The sequence below is a fragment of the Oenanthe melanoleuca genome, chromosome 4 (assembly GCF_029582105.1).
Source record: "Oenanthe melanoleuca isolate GR-GAL-2019-014 chromosome 4, OMel1.0, whole genome shotgun sequence".
Lineage (NCBI taxonomy): Eukaryota > Metazoa > Chordata > Aves > Passeriformes > Muscicapidae > Oenanthe > Oenanthe melanoleuca.
This window is the reverse complement of record NC_079337.1, coordinates 38,503,826-38,527,943: the sequence shown is the minus strand read 5'-3', so window position 1 is coordinate 38,527,943 and position 24,118 is coordinate 38,503,826. Positions and strand designations below refer to the sequence as shown.

General features: G+C 37.4%; 1 protein-coding gene across 4 annotated transcripts in view; it reads right to left on the bottom strand.

Moving 5' to 3' along the window:
* The window catches only part of WWC2 (WW and C2 domain containing 2), a 93,339-nt gene that overhangs the window by 35,298 nt on the left and 33,923 nt on the right, over nucleotides 1-24,118 (bottom strand). For all 4 annotated transcript variants that reach the window (XM_056490972.1, XM_056490973.1, XM_056490974.1 and 1 more), the window contains 6 exons: nucleotides 12,241-12,444; nucleotides 11,207-11,283; nucleotides 6,545-6,624; nucleotides 3,734-3,863; nucleotides 2,920-3,066; nucleotides 1,852-1,925 (listed from right to left, as the gene is read on the bottom strand). In XM_056490972.1, the coding sequence (XP_056346947.1) occupies nucleotides 1,852-1,925; nucleotides 2,920-3,066; nucleotides 3,734-3,863; nucleotides 6,545-6,624; nucleotides 11,207-11,283; nucleotides 12,241-12,444 (712 nt within the window). The remainder of the gene's footprint in view (nucleotides 1-1,851; nucleotides 1,926-2,919; nucleotides 3,067-3,733; nucleotides 3,864-6,544; nucleotides 6,625-11,206; nucleotides 11,284-12,240; nucleotides 12,445-24,118) is intronic.

Sequence of the window (24,118 nt, the reverse complement as noted above, 5' to 3'; positions counted from 1 at the left end):
TAATTGGTGAGAAATAAAGATTCTGTGCTGCAGTACTCCATACTCTGAGCACTGTACAGTTTCTCCTGTTTTCTCTTTTTCCCCCATGCCAAGATAGAAATGGCAAACTGACTTACTTCAAGGAAGTTTTTTGTTACTACAAAAGAAAGATAAAATGCAGTGCTGGGGCTACTTGGTATCAAGACATATAGCCAAAACAGAAGGTGATCAGGTTTTGGATCAATTATGCCTAAGAAACAATGCCACCTACCTGCATCTAAGTGACCACTGACAATTAACATTATGTATGTGATGATTCTGAGCTGAAATCATACATGTTCAGTATTGAACAAACACAATAACTTTGGTGTTCTTTGATGAATGCATTAATTATACAATGAGGTTTTATGATCCATGATGAGCATATAAGGATTACTGTTGTTACTGGTAAGGATGGCAGCTACTACTCTGTAGAAGGAAGTAAACATTTGAAACTAGGCAAAAAACCCAGTCATGTACACTCCTGCCTTTAAAACCTAAAACCAACTAAGACATTACTTGGTACTTCTAAGATGCAAATTTATTTTTGTAGTTTTTCAAATGATCATGTCACAGTTTTCCAACTGAAATAATATTTAAATCTCAGATTAAATGGCATTCTAGGCACAGTTTTCATTTGGGGAAAAAAGCCTTTTTTTTTGTTGTTTTTTTTTTTTTTGTTTGTTTGTTTGTTTTTCTTCGGATTTTTTGTTTGGTGTTTTTGTTTTTGTTTGTGTTGTTGTGGTTGCCTTGTTTAGTTCTTCACAGTAAAAAAAAAAAAAACCTAAAACTTTGGGTGTGGAATAGTGCTTAGATTTCTATTTCCCTTAAATGACAAAGAACCTGCATAACAAAAACAATAAGGCTTCTGAATAGCTGACACGTAATTTGCCAATAAGTATTAGAAAATAATACCACACAAGAGTACTATCCCAATAGTACTTGGCCCAGCATTATGCAGCACTTCTGGTGCACCAGAAGATGCCATTCAAACCTGAATGTTCTGCTCTCTTGTGCCCACATTTTTCAGGGCTGTGGCAATTCATCAAGATGGCACCACTTTCATGGGCAAGCACCACAGAACTTTATTTGAAAGGCATTCCACATTCATCAGCAGAGCAGGTCCTGACTTCTTTTCTCCTCACATTAAACTAATGAAAAAAAAAGCTAACCTATAGTGATAACAAGATTTTAAATTATCTAAAGTCCCAAGGGAAAAAGGAAATAATTAAGCCTACTAAATCTGCACTGCAAGTCTGAAGCAATTCTAAAACTGACAAGTCTTCAGTGGTATAGTAAAGTGAAATTAAAATCCCGAAGAAGGATGCAATAGACATAAATAACCTGGTGAATGTTTTCCTCAGAAAGCCAGCTCACTCTATTCCCTGAATCCTGGGACTGCCGGTAATTTGTCAGTGTTTTAATTTTGTTTCACAACACATCCAGCTCAGCGCTAGGAGCAGCCCCGGAAGGGCGCGCAGCGCTGCCGCCCGCTGGATGTCGCTGCGAGCCCGGCCTTGGAGCCGCGGGCACCGGGAGCTCTGCGGGAACGGCGGCTCTCCAGCTCCGCGGGCACCGGGAACTCCTCGGGCACCAGCGGTTCTCCAGCCCCGCGGGCACCGGGAGCTCCGCGGGCACCGGCGGCTCCCCAGCCCCGCGGGCACCGGGAGCTCCTCGGGCACCAGCGGTTCTCCAGCCCCGCGGGCACCGGGAGCTCCTCGGGCACCAGCGGTTCTCCAGCCCCGCGAGCACCGGGAGCTCTGCGGGCACCGATGGCTCTCCAGCCCTGCGGGCACCGGCAACGCCCCACCCGCGCTCCCACCGACCCCTCACCTTCGCTTGGCCTCTTCGTACTGCAGACTGAGCCTGACCTTCTCTGCTAAATTCGATCTATTTCTTGCTCCAATCTGTTGAGGGGAAAAAAAGGCAAAGAAATAAAATATAGTGTCGTTACTGTGCAAAGCTTTTAAACGAGACAGAAACCTAGACAGAGGTTGGAGAAATTACAACTTAAAGAAAAATAAAAGTACTCCCTGCCCCTGCAGCCAGGCTCACACTTGCTTTTAAGACCTACTCAGCTGAACAAAAGAGTAGTTTTCTTCCGAGTCACTTCATACATTTTTAGCTACTGTACTACTAATTGCCAATACGCCATCACAGTAAAGCCACAGCATTTTCAAAAAATTCTTGCAGCGACTGCACTGAAAATTCTGATCTCCTACTATGAATTCTGTTGAAGGCAGAATTTAGAACTATGTCAGTGCATTTCAAAGTAGACTTTAAAAAATTTATTACAAAACATAGATAAGCTGTTTGTCTGGAGAACCTTGCACACTTTTTCTTACAAACTTAGCTTGTAGAACTTCAAAGAAGATATCAAAATAAAACAGCTTTCTATGTATGTAAAATATAACATCAGTGAAACAAGGTTTTACTAAATCATTGAACAAGTAGTTCCACAAACAGTTTTTCAGCTATGTGAAATGAAATTGCTCATTTAAATTCTGAGATCTTTTTTCTGAAAATTAAAAAAAAAAAATTAATCTTCATATCTAATTAGGTCGGTAAGGTGAAACATATTCTACAGACCGATTAAAAAAAATACTATCCACTTATCCACTTCTCCTGATCTTCACTGTACTGGAGCCATTTGACTAAATCAGATTGTCATAAATGCTTCATGACAAATATATAAAGTTCATCTGAATCTTGATTTAAAATTCAAGGGCAAAAAAAGTCAGAAAAGTAATTCTAGTGTAAATTATTCTAAGTAATTCTGTGAAATAAGTATGCATATATATACCATCTGCAATGGTGATCTGCCATTTGATTCCAATTCCATAAACAGCAGCATTCTTCTTCAATTTCTCTTTACACTGGACAAAATGGAAAAAAGCTCACCTCACCAGAAATGTCAGTCTGAGACCCTGTATCCAGAGTTTGTCTAGGCAAACACAGCTGGGAGTTTACAGAGCTGGAACTCAAATCTGGTTCAGATGTTTCAGAGGTTTGGTCAACATTGAATTTTTCCCTCAGCTTTGCAAGACTCTGTCCAGGAATTAGAGAAGGATGTTAAAAAGTTAAAGGTCCTTTGCAATTTACCATATTTATACTAGTTTATCTCCAAAAGATATTTACATAAAAGACTCCACGATAAAAATTATGGGTTTATTTTATATTAAGCAACCCATCCTTTTAATCAAGCCATTGGTAGGTAGGTGACACTAAGGGTAACCAATGCCTGTGAAAATGTAAAAGCTACTCATTTGGGTGTCTGTTTGGGGATTTTGTGATTTTTAATTTGTCAACCAATTATGAATTTTGCTGGGGGAAAAAAAAAAGGAAATCTGCTTTCAAAAATGGAAATAGGACAATTTGGATTAGAAAAACTCTCATTGATTTGCAAAATGGTCAGGCATCTCAGAATATATCAATTTTGTCTACTTAATATTCTAAATTGTACTTTAGAGGTAACATATGCATTGTACCAGTTCCAAAAAAAAAAAAAATCTATATTTTCTGACACAGAGCAGCTTTTTCAATTAGGAATGTCACAGGCTTCAGTTTCTGCATCTGAAAATTAATCTTAATACTAGTTTGGCTCAAAGGGTTTTGAGAATCCCTTTAAAGTATAAAATGCTAATTATTTATCATCAGGGAAGTGAGTCATGTTAAAACAAATCCACACAAAACTTCCATTAACCAATCAAAATACCTTCATTAAATCTTGTTTTTCTCTCTCGCCTGAACTGATCGCCTTTCTGATGGACTTCAGTTCCTTCAGGATGGCTTTGGCCTCACACAGCTCGTACCCGCTCTGGCCTCCAGACATTTTTTGGTCAATTCTGTGGAAAGAGAGAATATTAATAGCAGAAAGACAAAATCATACTTATATCTCTGCTGCTCTACTTCAGGCAGAAGCAGACTTCGAGAACAGAAGGGAAGGAGGTGAGATACCATTTCTTTCAACAGGCATGGAAAGGAAAAATGACATTGAAATCTCCATTCAAATACAATTTAACCCTTGGCAAAAATGTCAAGGAGCACAGAGTTATTGCTGACAATACTGTCAAAATTCCCATTCCCACCATTCTCTGCAGCATAAAGCAGCTTTTGGGTACACCTTTCATACTAATAACTGTTTATGCTCCTTACAGAAGCAGAACTTATTTCAAGTAGTATCTTTCCACCCAAATCCACACTGGGACACGGGCAGACAGGCAGGCTTCTTGGTACTAATCAACCTTTCTGAGCAGAAACATAACCAGCACCATTCTTGTCTCAGCTTCCCTCTAGTTCACCCTAATCCTGGGCATTAACTGTCTGGAACAGCTGTTCTGCTCAGCCAGTCACCAGGCTCTCTTTATTCAGAAAATCTCTGGATAATTAATGCCATATGTCACAGATTGGACAATCATTAAATTCCTGAACTACCAATGATTTTAGAAACTGTAACCTGAAAATAATAAAACAAGGCTACCCTAAACTTAGAGATAAAATGATGATTTATTTTACTATTTCCATATTTCTTTTAAGAACTACAGATTATAAACACATTTCTCTGGTCTCTAGTTCAACAGAGTATTTTATAGTATCATGGAAATGACTGCAGTTGTGCTTCAAAAATTAAACCCAACCAACAGCCTTCTTGATAAAAATCAAGCATTTAGTGGGAATACATTCTTTTATAATACAAATGGTTTTCTGTTGTTTATCATCAACAATCATCTTTGCTGGAAGTTAACAGCCTTGTGGGTGAGGAGTGAACAAATCAGAAGTGATCACAAGCATCTCCAGCAAGAGCAGCAACTTGCACAAAACAGCTATAACTGTATTCTATTTTCTTCAAGTTTTGGACACAAAAATATCAAAGTTCTAAAGTCGTCTGTAAAGCTTGAGCACGTCTGTTCTCCTTTATCTGCATTCCAGTTTTTGTACAAGATAAACTGCATTTGTGTAAGGAAATCTTGGCAATCATTCCAATTCAAGGATATATTTATTTCAGCTTGAAAGTTCATCAAATTCTTTCATAGGCATGCACTTACTGTCTGACAACTCTCAATTTTTGGTAACTTACAAGGCTGCTAAGGTCAAATGGATAGAGGATACACCAACAATTGGGATCATGAATGAACGGCTGGGTAATACACCACATGCTGTCTAGTAATATGACATGCCACATTCAAACTGCAACTGCTTTATTCTGTATATAATTAAGATAGACATGAAGGATCTCTGATATATAAGATATTCCATCATCCTGTTTTAAATTAATGGGATTAGTACTGTTTGAAAGTGGCTGACTGAATTTTAAAAACAAATGTCCATTGTGTTTCTGTGGAATGCTGTTGACAGTTTCTGAAACATGCTTTGGATTCCTATCAAAATGGCTTGTGAGCAAGCTGCTTTAAAACAATACTTCATTGTTGAATTAATATAATAAAGCCAGCATGATTGGCTAACCTTTAATCCTGGGACAGCAGCATGAGTTTTTATTACCTTAAGCTTTAGAATCAATGTCTCTCTTCGTCTAAATTTTACTAGCAATGAGATTTGATTCATGGTTAAATTCAATCAACTATCTTTGCTGGTCTTTATATATTTAAATAACAGACAAATCTTACATTTCTGTTTTAGTCAAAATGAAGGAGGATAGAGACCTAACCAGAATCTTCCTAATGTGCTGAGGATTGCTCTGCTACTGGAACTAGTGTCCTGAGAGCAAACAGCTCAGCATTTTTTTGTGGAAATGCATCCTTAATGTATGAGTACATACCACAATGTAAAAAACAGCTAGCATTAATAAATTTCTCTTCACATTAGTCAAGAAAACACACTGGTTAGCAAGGTTTCCTGTGCAGCAAGTTCTTTACGGTGACAGTTCCAGTTTTTTAATATTTTAGGGCCTAATTTTGCAAGGCAGGAGCAGCAGGGAGTTCTTAGACTGAAAAAAAAATTCAGTCACTAGTAATCTAACTGGTTAAATACCCAGAAAGCTCACCCGGTTCAGCAACAGCCCTTTGGACACCAGACATCCCAGCAACTGGAACAAAGAAAAGCCAGTGTCTAATCCTCAAATTGTGACTAATTTCCAACCCTGCAGAGTTGTGTACCATTCACACCTCCAAGAACAGCACCTTTCTCTTTCTTTTGAGCTCATAGGTAGGGAAAGAGGAAAGAAAGACCTAAATACCTTTTCAAAAATTAAAAAGAAAAATGAAATTGAACACACAAAGCAGCTAATTTTGTTCTTGGGACCCCTGACCACTGCCCTTCTTTCTGCCTCTTGGCAACACAAGCTACCCCATAAAAAAAAAATAAGAGGAGAGACAAATTTTTTATGTTAACACTTTCATAAAAGGGTTGCCATTTCCACAGATTTCCCATTTCCTAACCACAACAGAGTTATTAGAGTCTCTTTTTCCTCCACAATAATTCTCTCAGATAAAACAGATTCAATTCCATGCCAAAGAAAAGAAATCAGGTGACTGAATTAAGTCAGTTTCTACTATTTTAATTTACTCACTGTTGCAGTGTTTCAAAGCCCTGCTCCTTGTACAGCAGCTCTTGCTTCATCTGAGAGAGTTCTCTCTTCAGCTTCTTAACCTTGTGTGTTAAATCAAAGCAAGAGTTAGAAAATTCCTCTTGTTAAACGCTGTAACACATGGCTTTGAACAATTAAAGTATGCACTACATCAGATGAGAGAAAAAGAGTAAATTGCTCTACTGACACACATTAAAAAAAAAAAAAGGATCTTATCTCTTCCTGATGTCTATGGGCAACATGCTTTAGTATTAAAGGGACACAAGCAGATTAAATCACATTCCTTATTTGTATTGATACCACACTGTGTTATTAAACCTGAGAGAACTTTAACAAGTAATTTACTTCTCACTTGTTAAGCATGCATTCCAACTGTCCTACAGGGACATGGCTGTTTACTTGTAGTTTTATTACATTTTCACTTTTTAATTTCTGGAAGCTGTTCAGTCATTTGCATTGTAAAAGACAAAATGGACTCTTTTTTTTTCCTAGGAATCATCCATTCTTATAAAGCTTTACAAACACTGGATCCCTAAATATATAATTCACACTTATTTAATCCAAAGATAACAACCACTTAAAACATGTGAATCACAAATATGTGTGTCCATTTAACAAAAATGTCTTTGGAAAAATATTCCCTACTCTCTCTAAATTTGCACGGTCAATTGCTTCTTAACCTTAATATTGCTATTAGAGATGTCAGCAGGTATGAGTACACTACAAAATATTTATGAATCAAGAAAGATTAAATTTAAAAATCTTCCATTTAATTTTTAATTACTTCCCGAATGTATAAAACAAAGTTTTACAAACCACTTAAAAATTAAAGTACTGAAGCACAAACTGATCATCAGCCATGGAGACAAATGCCTCCCTGAAGTGTGGAGTCCAACATTTTGGTATTTATTCATTTACAGCTAGCCTACTTGCACTCCACATACTAGGCAGATATTGTTAGGCTTTCTAATTTTCCAATCATTAAGGTGAAAAGAGGAAAAGCAAAAAGTCCACTGCTGTCACCTACCTCTAAAATTCTTGCTTGTTTTTATAAGCTCCTCACATAATCAAACACTGGAAACTTTTATTATACTAATATCAAGATCTTAGACCACTTTAACTGAAATTAATTTCAAAATAATGTCTCCAGGATATTTTGCATACAAATCCCTTTAGACTTCCTACTTGCTGATATTCTTCAAATAAAAATAATTTAAAGAATAAAAACAAAGAAGTGTGATTCCCAGCATGCCAGGTAACTAAAAGTACTCAGCATCAGCAGCTGCTGCAGCTCTCCAAGAGACTTAAAATGCTTTACATTTCTAAAATAACTAGTGATTTACACAGTCTTTGTAGGGGGTTGGAAATGATACTTAGACATTCCATCTTGCAGTTTCTGGCTAATATATTTTCTGCGACAGAAATAAAATGCTTTTAATCTCCATTTTCTTCAGAGCAAAATCTGTTCTCTGGATGAGGGGTTATGTTCAGGCTTTTGGAAACTATCACAGTATCATCACTAGTTGCTTTACTTGACAGAAAACTGTTTTTATTTTGACCATACTGAATAGTTAGCATGACAAATTCCTCTAAGCATACATTCAGTGCTCCTCAGCTATTTTCTCCTTGACTAGTATGAAAACTACAAGAATAATTTCTCAAGTGTTCTGATCAAGGTTAAGGAAAATGAACAGATATCAACTCTGTGTTCCAGCTGAAGTGATGTGTAAAATATGAAACAAGTCTGAATTTTTCTGAAAAATACAGAATGGCTAAACCTTTCCCTTTCAAAATCAGAAACATGTATTTATATTAATAGCAGAAGCCACACTTGATTTCAACTTAGATGATTGGATCTCTCAGAAACTCTTACATTTTTCCTCAAGATCATCTTCTGAGTGTTGTCTGCTGTACTTCATCATCATTTCATTATCAAGAAATGTGAGTTGGGTGCATTATCCTAGAAGGATGTGACCTACATCGTAATATAGCCTCTGTTTACTGCATCATCCCTGCATTAAACTATTCTTAGGCTCCTTGTCTTCTCCTTCAAAACTTTCATATAATTCCTGCTTTTTCACAACTCTTCACTTGCTCTAACACTCACTCTCTTCCTTACTGCTTCTGCACATCACCTTCTGTCACCTGACAGAACTCTTTCCTACTCCTAACCACATCTTCAAGCAGACTCCTGTGCTAGCCCCTTTCTATTCCCAGCACTCGAGTCCTAATGGAAGAACAGGGCCACCCTCCCCAGCCCCTCCATCCCTTGTTATTTTATAAAGGTGCATTTCCTACTCACTTGCTGCATGTGCATAAAACTTACTATGATCACATATGCTTTGTGCTGTTTGAGTTATCTTGCTGATTGCTAATTAAGACCTCAAATGGCCCCACTCAAAGTCTACTGCAGGATATGATCCCTCAGTTTTAGTCTGGTGAGAAAAACATTTCTTTTCCTTCTTCTTTCATTTAACAGGTGTCTGATTTCTGTCATATTTTCTCTGTGACCTATTGCACAACAGACAGAAGGCTCCACACACATATATTACACACAGCTAACAAGGAAAAGGCCAAAGGCCAATTCAGAACTTCCTCGAATGCTGTTTCCCCCCTCCAGCCACCGTTAACCTGATGATACCAGATACTCAGATACTGTGAGACAGGGAAACAGGTTTAGTACAACTGGTCTAACAAAGTGCAAAATCTAAGTAGCTGGCTAGCAGCTTACTAAAGACTTTGTTTCTCATTAAGTCCATGCATGCATATACTGCAAAATGCCCAAAGCTGGCATATTAGCAAGCATCTTCAAACATTCAGATAAGGGTAAACTGTGATAACAGCCATACCTCTCTTGCCATCTTCCATGACAACCACTTTCCAGCCCTAGCATCACACGGTTCCACTTTTTCTTATCTCAATTTTCATATCCAGTGGCTTTGGATGACCACACACTTTATGCTGATACAGATACTCTTGGACTGCACCCTTCTAAACTCTGCAGACAAGATTCAGGTCACCTATTTTAGGCACATATGCAGGACTTTGCAATGCCAATAAATCAGATGTTGGGAATCAGCAGGATATTAGGCTGCTTGACTCCAAGAAACAATGAAGAGAGGAAAGCACCTCCAAAAGGTGAATTACTGTGATAAACATATCTGAATCTCACCTTAGTGAGCAACCTGTAGAACTGCAGTCAATTGTAATAGGGAAAAGTGAGCACAAGGCCTTGCCTGAATTTTCCCCTCTTGGCAAGTAGATGACTATATTTAAATTTAATCACATGTTTTGCTCTTCAACAACACTGTCAAATTTCCTAAATATACTGCCTTGCCAAAGGAAACATCTATTGCTGCTCTGCTCATTTGAGAAGGAAGCTATTGCCTGGTTTATTCTTTCTTTTTCCTGATAGGGTCCTTACTGCCTTTGACTCCCCCTACTAAGCTTACAAAAATTTTTTTTCCACCTCCAGCATTTGGGATAAGTTCCCTCACTAATCACCACCCCTTTGGCTTAATGGTTAAGGCACTACAAATCGAGATTGGTGAGGATAACAAAAGTACAAATAGTCAGGAGGGCAACATCCAGACACAAGTTTTAGAGTGCATTCCATCTCTGATTTATACTGGGTTTTAAAAGTTACATGAGCTGTTCCACAGTTCCTTTCAGACATAAATTGTTTAGATTCCTAATCACAACTCTTACTCCAGGTGAAGGAGGATGTTTCTCTCTGAGGCTTCTATGAATGCTGCTCTGTGCACAAACCAGGAGAGGGCAATGGAAGAGCTGAGTAAATGCTGTCACTTGTGCTGCTTCTGCTCTCCTGGAGTTTGTATTTCAGCCCTCATGGAAGAACTATGCTGTGAGGTGCTGTCTTTTTAACCTGCAGGCTTTGATGCAATTTTTTTCATTACTAACTACAGAATGCGTAGGCTATTCATAAAGCATTATATGCCACAGTTAAATAAATGAAATCCCTAAAAATATTTTAAATGTCTTCCATACCATTTCTTCCCTATTCAAGATAAATTCACTAGGGACTAACTTGTGAATGAAAGTTTTTTATATGGATTTTGTTACTGACCGTACTGAACACAGCTACAAATCATAGATTTGTGTTCATTAGCAATTCCAAAATCCAAACACAAGCTTTCATCTTTGATCTGAACTGTTGCATTTTGACATAACAGAGGGTTTTGGCACCATTATTGAAAAGTATTTTTCAAACCAACAGAAACTTCTGAGACAGTTCAAGAAGCTAATGATGCATTTCTCACAGAACAAAGGTAAAAGCACACATCTAGCTGCAGCTCACCTTAGCCTACTACTTTTCTATTTTTACTCTTCATTTAGAAAACAAAGGCATACAACTGAAAAGAATTATCATATTTATTTAAACCTACATCTAATTAGAATATCTGTCAAAATTTCCCCAAAAAAGTGTTATCTGAAAGCACCAGAAACAGCTTTAAAAATTAATTTTAAACATCTGAATGGTATCTAATGAGCATATTAGGAGGTTTCAGTACCAGGGTACAAGATACATATGCTAGTTAAAGCTATGCTTATTCTATATCCATAATTCTATAATCATAAACTTGGTAGACAGAATCCAAATGAATGTGAGTTAAGGACTCTCACCCTTAATCTTGTAGTGGAGATTTCAGCCTTCAGAATGTCAGGATCATACTTTGTGCTTGATGAAGAGCCTGAAAACACTTTTTAAAAAAAGATAAAAAATACAAATATTTAAGTACTTTTAAATCACACATTAGTCCCTTCCTTGATGAATCCACATTGATCAAAACCCTAGAAGGTTTAAAAAAATATATAGTACTTTAAAAGCTAGCCTTTCACAGAGTAGTCATCATTGCAGCATGGCAACTGAATAATCAAAATTTTCCCCTTTCCCCCCCCTCCACTATATGTGGTATATATCTCTTCTCAATTACTTATCCCAGAATCCTTAAGCAGAACCTCATTCTCCCTAACTTTCTATTCCTTGCTTTCTGTTCCTATTTTTTTCTAGCTGAGCCATCTTGCAATCTCTTCCTTCCTGAAAGTTGTCATTTCTAAGAAAAAGGAAAGCAGATTTATTCAGAAGTCTCAGAGATCTGGCAGTCAGTTCTCCCACAGATGTACATGCTCTTTTCATACACTATCTACTAAGGGAGGTGTTTGGCCATTAACAGGACTCTGACATTGCTTTTCCAGATGCTGATCCCTGCCCAGGACAACAACCTCAAGCACACAGGCTACAAAATTACTGTGTGCTCTTCCTATAAATCAGCAATACATTCCCTTTTTGGTCTATTGCAGACACCTGTCAACACTGAAGGGTCATTTCAGCAGGCAGCCAGGAAGGGAAGAGATCCTATTCACTTTGGATGTAGATTTGGCATCATTTTGTCTCAACAAACTTCATGACAAAATAGATTTCAGAGCCAACTGCTCTAAATCATGGCTCAAAGGAGTTCAGCTGTATCGCAGAGAAGAGGATTCTCTCCAGCAGAATATCTTTATCTTAAATAAATAAATAATATAGGGATGTTAACTCTAAAAAGCCAGAGTACAAGGTGTTCCTAGCAAACCCTGAAAATTCTTCCTAAAGAGAAACAGGATCCCCTGCAAGGCAGAGATCAAAGAAGTTACATTGTATTCTCTACTGTACTTACAGCTTGTACGAGAGCTTGATTTTTCTTTGTAGGCACCATTCAACCGTACATACTCATCCAGTGCAAGTGCTAGTCTCTGTTCTTTCACCTGGTACAGTTCCTTCTGGGTACTCAGAGCATCCTGGGCTATTGTAAGATAATCTTTTAACATTCTCTCTTGCTCTTGCCGCCATTGTTTCCTGGGATCTTCTATTTGTGTTGTTTCTTTATAGGAGAAAAAGAAATTATTTAAAGAGACCTCTGCTGAAATCCATTGCCAACTAAAATTGCTTCTTTGCCTGTAATTCACAGTTAGAGTGGTCTAAACCATAGTTTGCCTTTGGTTACTAAGCAGATGCTTCACTTCCTCTGCCACCACAATGTGTGTAAGAAACAGAATTCAAGAGATCAGTTGCAAAATAAGAAACTAGAGTAAAATAGGCAAATGCTTATGCAGATCATTCCCATACTGTCAACCTTGAATTAGCAACATCCTAAAACTAAAAAAGAAAATATTTTTTGCATCAGGATATTTGAAAATAATAGGATCGACAAAGTGTTTTAAGATGTCGTTAAAAGATTCATTTCTGAACAAAAACTAAAAGCAATCTTAGCTATTACAATTTTTCAACTCCCTTCCTCCCCACTTCATTATTTTTTACAGCCATGTGTTATTCATGTTTTCAGTGGTTATCTCTCTCCTTTCACTCTATAAAAACAACTTTATCTTTCCCCCTGTAACTGAACTAATAGATCATTAACTCTCCAGCTCACCTCCCCTAACTCTATCCCTATGCCTGCTAGACCTCTGATCCAACACACAACTGTCTTTTATGGCCAATAGACAGAGAGGGCTGCCCTCAGAGGGCACTTCCATCTGTTGAAGACAGGTGTTCAGGATATGTGGGACCAAACTGCTTTTCTGAGGTGTCTCCTTCTTTTCACTCAGGTAATAAAAGTGACTAGGCTGAAACAGGCCTTTAATTTACAAAGGGCTTCAGGTAACATTTTAAGTCCAGCAGCCACACACAGCACAGACTTGCACAGAGACAAGAGGCTCAGACATAACATAAGTGATATATAAGATCAATCTAACTGAAGATTTTAAGATTTTGTCTGTAATGCAAACATATGAAGAGGACTGTGTATGGTTATCAATATTTCCTGACTTAGTTCAGCATTTTTGACACTGTACAATGAATATTCTTCCTTTAAAGCTGTTCTAAGTACAAAAATATTCTCATAAGACATAGCCATGAAAAGTCTGAAATCTAAATGCAAATGTGCACCACTCTTCCTAAGTTACACACTGTAAATCTGCATAGATCTACAGAGATAAAAAGTAACATTCAGTACCAAAATATTTAAGTGCAAAGTATTCAGAATTTTTCTGCAAAAGTAGGACGCACGTTTATTCACTGGGTTAGATTTCTGCTACTTTAGTTTTCTGAATTGCTTTACTGTGGGAACCAATGCAGGGGGAAAAGTGGCTGAAGATATGGAGAGAAAATAGAACTGCAGCCAAACCAATGTGATTGCTCTAAACTGTAGCTGAAGTGCACCCTTGGGAGAATGCACTCTTTCAACTCCATGTAAGAAAACAGATTTTCTAACACAAAAGCTGATAAGGACAGGATCTGGTTAATAACAATTTCTAATAGTGACTAGCTACCAGTTTTTCAAAAGCATTATCTCTTGTTAATATCACAATAACAAAAAGACTACAAAGAAAAAGCAGCATCCCATAAAACAAACTCATAGAATCCTAAACTGACAATCTCTATGGAATTACTGATGCATTTAAAAACAATTAAATATATAAACACCCTCCCTCCACCATTTACAAATGTGACATTTCTACTTGGGAAAGGCATTTCTTAGATGTGCACAGTGAATGCAGAGAGAATATAACCGACATAAACCCAAGTGTGGTGCATAAAAGATTAAAGCAGAAAAGCTTTATACACACTTGGTTTTCCAATAACCCCTACAGGAACACTCTCTCAAAAAAACTAACTATAGCTACAGACACACACACACATATATCCGTGTTTATAGCCACCTGCTCTTTTACACAAAGATATTGGGCACACAAAGAAGCAAATCAATACCTTTTCTCTCCTAAATGGTCAACACATGTTCCTATCTGTGCCCACTTATTGTTGTTGTGCTTTAACACACTGCACATTCACAGTTATTTACACAAGATAAGAAGTGCTGGTTTCCAGAGTTGTCCTTTTTTGTGAAGCAGGTTCAAGAGCATGAAGCAGAATTCTCATGGGTCAATGATCAAATACGATAAATGCAGTTATGGTGGTTTTTTAGATGAATGTAATGATGTAATTGTGTTTTAAGAGTGCAACCAGCAGACACCAAATAATCTTACAAGATTGGAAGGTCTCATCTTCGAGTGTGTTGTAGGTAATTGCTTTGTAGGTTTTAAGTGAGGATTGCTCAACATGCAGCCCAAAGACCAAATGTAGCCTGCAGAGTTCTAAAATGTGGCCTACAGATGCCCTGTCCTTGTGACTGCAAGAGAAGGACAAAGCTGATCAACAGCAGATTATTTTGTATTGCTGACAAATACAATCAAACGTTTCCTTTTTGCCTCTCCAAGCTGCAAGTACAAAACAATACCATGATTATATGAGCTAGAATCTTTTATACTGATAGTCATAAATAGTTAAAGGTGACCCTGCATTTAAAATGACTGCACACTAGCTTCAGCATACCAACGTTTGGGTATTTGCATGTGTAGTTATATTGGCTGGTCAAATTACTCTCAGTCAATTCTATCAGCATGTATTTATTCTGGAACAAATGCTCAGTTGTGAAAATACGTCACCATGGAAAAAGCAAAGCAGTATGGAATGACTATCCTAGAATTGTTACTCAACTTTTACCAAACAGACTGAAGAATTTTACTCTTCTTATATATTATGGATTAAAAAACACAGAAAAGCATATCTCTTGTCTGGCAAGTTGTTCATATATATAGATATATGTATGTGTATTTCTAAAAACATGTGCCTGTATAGCAGCACCATATGTTTGTTCATTTATACTTTTCAGTTATCTCTATTTTCATCAGTAAGTTTACTCCATAGAGGAAAAAAACCCCAAAGACAGAACTGTGGATGATATTTCTGGTTCTGTGGCACTACATTTTGAAATGTAGCGCTGAAAAGTATGTTCATTTGAGCACATATACTTTCCAAGAGCCGATAATTTTTTTTAAAGCAGCATTCTTTCAAAAACAAATATTTATACTTCTCAGAGTAAAGATAAGGATATTTTTCCTTGGACAAGAATGTTTCAAGAACCTGCTGTTAAGGTCAAATTTTACACACAAGAATATTATTGGGATACTTACATGCAAGTAATCGAGTGAAAAGTTTCCTGAGCATTTGAAAATTAGTTGTGAAGCCTTTCATGCTTAAACCAGAGTGAGATTTAAACCACAAAGAACATCCAAATTTTTTCTTCCCCTTATTATTCAGCAGGTAATGTAAAATAAAGTAGGGAGATCTCATTTCTTTTTTAAGGCAGATAAATGTTCCCACTTGTGACTGCAACAGGATGCCTTATAACCCTGTTTGCAGCAGATACAAATAATGCAGCAGATTACCAGCTAGCCAGATGGGGGGATGTTATTTCTGCTCCTCAAGTGAGGAGTAAGCACTGGTAATGAACACTAGACAGAGCTGTAGAGCTGCATCTGTTCTAGAAAATGCAAACTGGACTTCAATCATCAACAGTGGAAAATGAACAAACCATCTCGTCTTGGCAGGGCTGCTCCAACATTTTCTGCATAAACTTAGGTATGAACTAAAGGAATCTGCTTCAAATGGATCTTTAAACAAGGAGTTGTACATCAGGCTCTATGAAGACCACAACTTAGTTTTTTAAAAAATTGTGTATCTCCAAAAAAAAGTGTATATTCCTTTGTCCAATCACAATGTAAAAATAATGATCCATAATAACAGAATTAAGAGGCTGCTAGTGTGCTTAATACTCAGGTTACTTATTCCTAATTTGACTTGGATTTAGCATGTGAGCAAAGACTCTTGCAAAGCAAAATTACTCAGTTCTATTAAGATAGCTTAATTTAAAGCCAATTAATTAAACTTGAAACAAATTGCTGCAAGTGCATAGTTAATAAATTTATTTTAAAAACCCAATAAACAAGCAGTTTATTTCCTCCTATTTTTAAAGATCTGAGTGACTACCCACACTGGGGGGAAACTCTGTGGTCTCACTCAGCGGAACCGCACAAATGGCAGGATAGCATGCTCCACCCAAGGACATTCCTGTCACTGAAATGATCACATCCCTGTAACATAGAAGAGGAAGCTGTGCTGGCTTTAATCACACTGCTATTCATGAAATGCACTCTTCTTGGCTCACTGCCAGCCCAGTTTGATGCACTTAAACGCAGCAAAAAAAAAAAAAAAAAAAAAAAAAAAAAAAAAAAAAAAAAAAAAAATCTGGCCAGAACAATAATTCAAAATCAAAATGTCAGGACTGACTTTATGCCTTGGAAGTTTTGTATGTTCTTTTGGCAAGAACGTGCTTCAAGGGCAGCAATGTTAAGCATGCCTTTGTAATGATACATAGGATATATATTGTACATGGGATACAGGTGATAGTCAGGCATGCCAATTTTTTTTTAAATTACATATTTTCACATGTTACATTCTTGTCTGCTATCAAGAAGTTCTGCCAAATTTTTACAGTCTACTTAAACAGAAGGAAACAATTACTTTATCAGCAGTAGATCTTATTTCCCTAAAATACACGGAATTACAATCGCACTAGAAAATCCCACTGGGAAGGGAATGGCTCCCTGACGCCCCACTGCTAGACATAAGAGAATTGGACATTTTACTACAGGAGTAACAATATGTGGAAGCAATAGTTTTTCAACATCTCCCCTTGCCAAACAAAATAATGTGTCGACTGGCTCTAGAACAACCCACATGTAAATTGTGTTCAGCCAGAGAGTTGCATTCAGGCAGCACCGTTAGACAAATACTCTCAAGAGGTCCCCCTAAAAAAACAAGCCAGATATGCTAGATTGCTACTTGAGGAGGACACAAAATCATGACATATTTTTCATTCTGAAGAGAGAACTCTTCATAGATTTATTTACATATTATTTCAATTTGCAACTGTTGCAGAATCACTATCTCAGAAGAGAGGCTATCCCAGGGGAAACTAGCTGATCTGGCAAGAAATGAGGACCAGAGACCTAAGATGTGTAGGAAAGAGAACAGGGAAGAGTTGTATGCCACAGCTGGAGCTGTGCAATAGCTCTCTTTTCTGCCAGTGATGGTTTCTATCATATCACCTCAAACCCACAGTCGCCACCATTAGACGTTCACTTGTTCTCTTTACACAGTCTGGTACTTAATCCAGCACAGTCTATCTGATGTACTAAGCCCATCCAAACACTACCTGTCTCCAGAAGATGATATGAAGGCAGACACATCATGCTCCAGCAGGTGAGTTGTGACATTATCAAAGGTCCAATGAGCCAGTACAAAGTAGGAAGAACAAGCCAGCTGGGGAAAGATATTTTTTCTGGCAACAGTAAGCCTACTTACAGATCTAATAATCCATTACATTCCTAAATATAGATCTGTTCATCAATACTGTGCACCTTCTCCATCATATAGTAACTTACAGGAATATTCCCAAACCTGGAAACCTGGACTACCAGACAGGAGGCAACAAAACTGCAGTGGCTGAGCCCTGAAAAGGGCAGTCATGACTGGTGTGGAAATACTGCTCTGTGTCATGGTTGAGCTTGATGCTCTGTGTCAAAGTGGCAATTTCTCTGCCTGAAACAATAAGTGATGAAAAGATAAGTCCACTACACCTGACATATCCAGTTCTCTCATATACTCATCGCAGGACTACCCCTTCCAGCCAAAAAAACTCTACCTTCAAGACAGTTGTGCAGACCTCAAAACCCTAAACCCAACATCTGACAACATTCAGGATCCCTCATCAATAGAACTTCTCCTGAACCTACCTGCTGAAGAAAATATGCAAGCTAAGTACAGACTGGTTTTTCAACAGTCCTCAATGCCTTTTTTTTGGCAGGATTACATCCTGTTCTATGGAGGTGGTTTGAGAAGGAGGAGATACCTTGAAAGCATCCTACTGAATGCTGAGGGCAAGCTCCTGGTTAAGGGCTGCAGGCAAACCAAACAAGGGCCAGGCGCAGCAAAGGAGAATCAAGATTTTAATGGTAACTTGCACAAAAATGTCTCAAGATGGCACACACAAAACCAAGAACAGCCCTTTGACATATTATATCAGAAGAGGAAAAATATTTCTGGATACCAGCTACCTCAGGATAGTACAAGTTAGCTAAGTGGTGGTTGATGAAAGCAATTTTATCAGCAACATTACGTAATCACTATGGATATGTTTATTCTACAAGTATATCCCACGTTACTTGATAAACAAACTGGCTTTCAGTCCTCCAGTACTTTTGCCTGATATCAAACAAAAATACACTTAGGAAAAGAAAGTGCAAATATTACTTCATTGTACTTCAACGGGCATAACAAATCTTGCAGGCAACTAAGATTCAAGTCTAAATGTTTAGCAAAGGAGCAAATGCACTAATGCTAGTTTCAGGGAGAATAACCAAGTGTTACTAGACTGTCTTAAGGAATGTACTTTATTGTACATTTGCTATATTTACCTAGCAAATGCTTTCTGAATTTTTTTTTCCTTATTCCTTTTTTCCCCCCCTGCCTTTTAAAATACTTGCAATTCAAAATCAAACAACAATAAAAGAAATTTGTACTCAAAAATTTATGGACAGTTTCACAAGTAAATATTGCATCATTTCACAGTGACATTTTTGTTCAATAGGTACATAAAAATAAAGAATTGCACATTGCAGAGACAGCAGTTTCAGTAAGACCATGCAAGCCAAAAAGATGACATATTAAAAATGATCTAACACATTGCTGGATACTCAAAGAAAATCACATCCTATCACATAATTAAATGGAATATGGGTTTTAAAGAGAGACATGGATAAAACCTAGTTTATTTAGAGTATGTTCAAAACTGACCTCTCTACAGTTTGTTTCCTGCCATCAAACTTTCACACAAAAAGTGTCCCCTCCCTTCCAGACACTTTCTTCACTCTTCCATAAAATAATTTTGTGCTTGAATTTGAGCAATGATAGAAGATGAGAACTTTATCCAGCTATACTCTCCAAGCATGTGCAGATTTCCAAAAAAGATAAATTCAAAGATTTTTACTATTTGTTTCCTCTAGATACGAGGCAGCATATGCTTATATATTTCAGAGTGAAATGCAGTAAAAACTCTGAGGATTTTGTTCTACATTATAAAGCAAGTAGTTAATGTTCTACTGCTAAGGCTAGCAGAACAAAGATATAAGAAAAAGATGCAAGTATGGTCTTTACATAAATACCAGCAGCTAAAACCACCTTTAATCCAGAGCCTTCACTACTTGAGCCCTCCTTCTGTAGCCAGCATGCACCAGATTACTCTAACCCCTTCCTACAGCCAGAATGCAGAGAAAATGCGCACCAAAAAAATTCAAGGTAAGACATATCGCACTTGGGTTTTTGCCTGTGCATTTGCTGACAGTAAAGAGTCTTCACCATTGACTGCAAGCCACCATTTGCTTAGAGGATGGTGGTAGGTCATGGGAACAAACAGGGCACATTCATGATGATACACCATTTAACTCCCTCAAGCTATTGGTAATTGCAGACTAGTGGTGGGATTTTCAAATTCTTCCTTTTCTGAAAATGAATCTGGCCTACTTTCATAGATGAAGATGTATTAGACTCCCAGGCTGGAGCAGTCTATCCACAAAAGGCCCTGTGTTAGATAAACCAGTTGCACAAGCATAAACTAGTATGAAAGCCTTTAAGATTACAACAAGAAATAGAACTTGTGTAGTTAAAACATGATCCTGTAAGTGTGAAACAGTGTATGTAAAAAGCTATAGCCTTTTCTCTTCACTTCTTTTTTTTTTTTTTTTAGCATCATTTACTCAATTTTTCTATTCTTTGTGGACAGAACAGTGGTAGAGGGAAAGTTTCTGCAAAAGACACATTCATGCTTCCAAAAGGGACAATTAAAACTAAAAAGGGAGGAACTACAAGAGCAGAGAAAGTAGTTGTCCAACTCCACTTTGAAGAAAAGTGCCAGGTGGAGTGCAGGGAGAACAATCATCATATAGAATACAAAGTACAGAATGGTAAAAGGAAAGTGATGTGATGGTCTGAAATTGTACTGGGCCAAGAAAAACTATTCCTTCCTATCATTAGCATTTTAAACATTGTCACTCATTTCCATTCTGCTACCTTTGCCACTAAATATTACTAAGAGCAGAATATTTGTTTTATGAGTTAATTTGATCAACACAATGAAGCAAACAACCATTTGCCTTGTTATTCCTGAGACTTATCTGAGAAGACAAGAATTAAAAGTAAAGGGGGTAAGTTATTTAGGAAGAGATAGAGTGCTGAAGTCAAGGCAGAACTTGTTGCAGTATAGGATTCCCTGAGAGGATGCATGTCAAACCAGAAGTTTCCTTTGCTTTCTGCCATTTTCTCCACAACTATTCATCTAAACACACCATGGATTGATCCAGATCAGAAAACCTGAGCAGCTGGAGGAAGGGAGAGGAGGTGGAAAACATCTCATACCTCAGGAAGCAGAGTGCTTCCCTGTTGTCCATATTTACTGCATATCCTCATGCGGACACAACTACCAGAGCAAGCAATGACTGCTACTTCAGCTGCCACCACCACCTGAGAAATGTACCTGGAAATCAGACTCAGAGTGAAAACTGTTTCCTGGCAAGCCTGCACATGGAACAGATGAAAATTCAAGGGTATAATTTCAAAATGCCTTTAACCACTGCTACTATGAAAAGTAGCTATCCTCCATCTCTTCCACCTCACTGTTCATTCATATCCCCAGGTCACCTTCCTTTTCATGCTTGCATAAATAGAGGTGTGGAAAGGAGAACAAATAGCAACTTTTTTTCCCCATACCAGATTAGTTTCAACTTGAATCAGCTCCCTGATCTGATTCACTGTCTGGCCATGCAAATGTTCATGGCAGTATAAGCAAAAACATTGCAGGGACAGAACAAAAGGCCAGAGGTAGGAATAGAGCAGGACCAATGCTTTCAAAGATTATATCAGCTTAAAGGTGTTTGCAAATCCAAGCTCTAAGAACATAAATGTTTGCATGTCAGACACTTAATGTGGAAAACCCTACAGAAGAATTGAAAAAAAATTGAAAGTGATATATACCTGTAAATATATACCTGTAGATATATGAAATAAAGTGGAGTAATAGCTATATGTTATTTTCAGTATTGCCTTGAGTTCCTAACCATGTGATTTAGCAAAATTAGTAAATGTTAGCAAATTAGCTGAAGTAGAAGAACACATGAGAACAGGGATGCAATAATGATTATAGGAGTCAACATTAAGTTATAAAATCTTTGGACTCTCCCAAACCACAGTAGTAAGGATTCTGCACAAAACAAATTCCTCAGGTCCCGCCCATCAAATAATATCCTTTCAGTCATCCTCTAACAAAGGGTGCTACTGAAGAACAGAGTAAGCATTTAAGTTCTTACAGTATTAACTACCCACATCATATGCATGTTCTGCCTTGCCAGATGGCCTGTAATCTGGTCTCCCTTGAAGCTGAAAGCATCACATTAAACTCCTAATTGGGGTAATATATTCATAAAGTAATGACCTCAGTCAGTGCTTCTCAAAGTGGGTTACATCATTCAAAAGGATCATGAGAAAGTTCTACGGCTGTTGAAAAACCCAAACTGTATGTGGGGGTGAAAAAGAAAAAAAATATAGAAAATATAGAAAATGTGAGATGATAATAAAATTAATTATCCTTAAACATATTGTCACCAAAATAATCTGAAGGATTGTTCTACATTTGCAGACTGCTCACAGACAACTCTTAACCCTCTGCAGAAGAGAAGAGTAGCCTTTTCTCAGGTTTATGTGAGAGAGGGAAAAAGATCACAACATATAATTGCAGATGAGGAAAATATTTTGAAAAAATTACTTTCTAGAAATTCAGTAGAAGCTTTAGAACTTTGCAAGGTGCAGTCCAATATTGCTTTCTCTAAATTATTGGGAGTTTTGTCAATATCCACGGCAGTAAGTACCTATCTGATCATACATGGAAACTCAACTCTTAACATTTTCAGCCTCAGATTTTTATAGAAAATGAGGAAACAACCATGAGTAACAACCTGCTTCTCATAGCTCACTGGGCTGGTTTGAGAAATGTAACAAAATAGTAAAACTAGTCTAAGTCCTGTGGACAACCTGAAACTTCAGTTGGATCCAATGTAGCTTTGTAGAGAGACACATAGGAGGAACAACACTAGAAAAACAAATGAGAAAAAGGACAGATAAGAGAGAAGCTGTTCAGAATAATTAATTATGGGATGGAAAAGGAGAGAATCAGTGGGCCTTCCTTCAAACATTTTGCTGAAATAAATCCAGCCAGACAGCAGTGAACATGAAGCATTGTTAGTCAGCTCTCCCTACCTTATACATGGGAGCAGATTTCTTCCCAAGGTGCTATCCCTCAAGCTGCTATTTATGAGTCTTGAAATTCTGCTTTATGCAACCTGTTTTTCAGGCACCTATCTATCTGTTCTTCCTCCTAGCAATAGGTACAGTTTTTCTCCCTCCTTTGGCTTCTTTGATCAGTAGCAGAGAGAATTAACAGAACTACTTTCAAAAGAGTAAGAGAGTCTTCCTTGTCCTAACATAGCCTCTGTCCTGACAGGGAATTTTAACAGTTCAAATCCAAAAAGCATACTCAGCACATCTGACTTATTACAAAACTAATAAAGCACTAAGCAGACACAAAAACTGTTTTCTAGAAAGGCTTTTCTCCACTAATTTCAAGTGACCTCCATACCAGAGATTTCAATAGCATCAAAATATTGCATGCATCCTAGTCAGATGGAAGTAAATGTTATAATGTCCATATCTGGCACATCAAATAAATTACCCACTTGTAAGATTTTTAGGCAGTTTACCACACAGCAACTGAAGAGTACTCTCACCAAAACACAATGCACAAAACTAAAATACACCACTTTACAAAATAAGTTTCACTGAAATTGCTACAAAGGAATACATATATTAATATAAGACAAATCAAATGCACTACTGAAAAAGAAAGGGATAGAAACTACCTTTAAGTATACCATAATTTCAAACCATGCATAGCTCCTAATATTCAGGAATTCACCTTCAATGCACAGAATAACATTAAGAGTAAAGAAAGCATTTAAATTAGTTCTAAAAGAAAACAGGCAACAAAGCTACAGGTGGTTTTAGAACTGATTAAAAATTTTGAACACACATGAAATAAAAAGAGCTCAATTATCAGAGCACATTGATCTGAAAGCACTTTCAAAACACCCAGAAATACAACTGGCCTCTCAAAATTTTACAGGTGTATGCCCTATAATTTTGGTCAAAGCAGAAGTTAGAGAAAAGTTTAAGCTAATAACCACATTTAGATTAAGAAGAAAATCCTTTACTTTCTTCACCTTTTGATTCAGTCAAGGATGCTTGTATGTTTAAAAGTTCATGAGTCTCTAACACTCTATGTAAGATTAGAAGACTCTTATTGCAAAGCAAGGCTGTAAGAGCAAAATGAGGTTATTGGGTGGGATTCAGTTCAATATTAGGTGTCTATTTGCAGGTGCTCAACAAGTACAGCTGATATCTAATGTCCCATCCTAATTATCAGACTTGTAGTCCAACCCAATCAAAGGAAGTTAAATTATCTCATCTGCAAAGCAGACACCCAACCAGTCAGC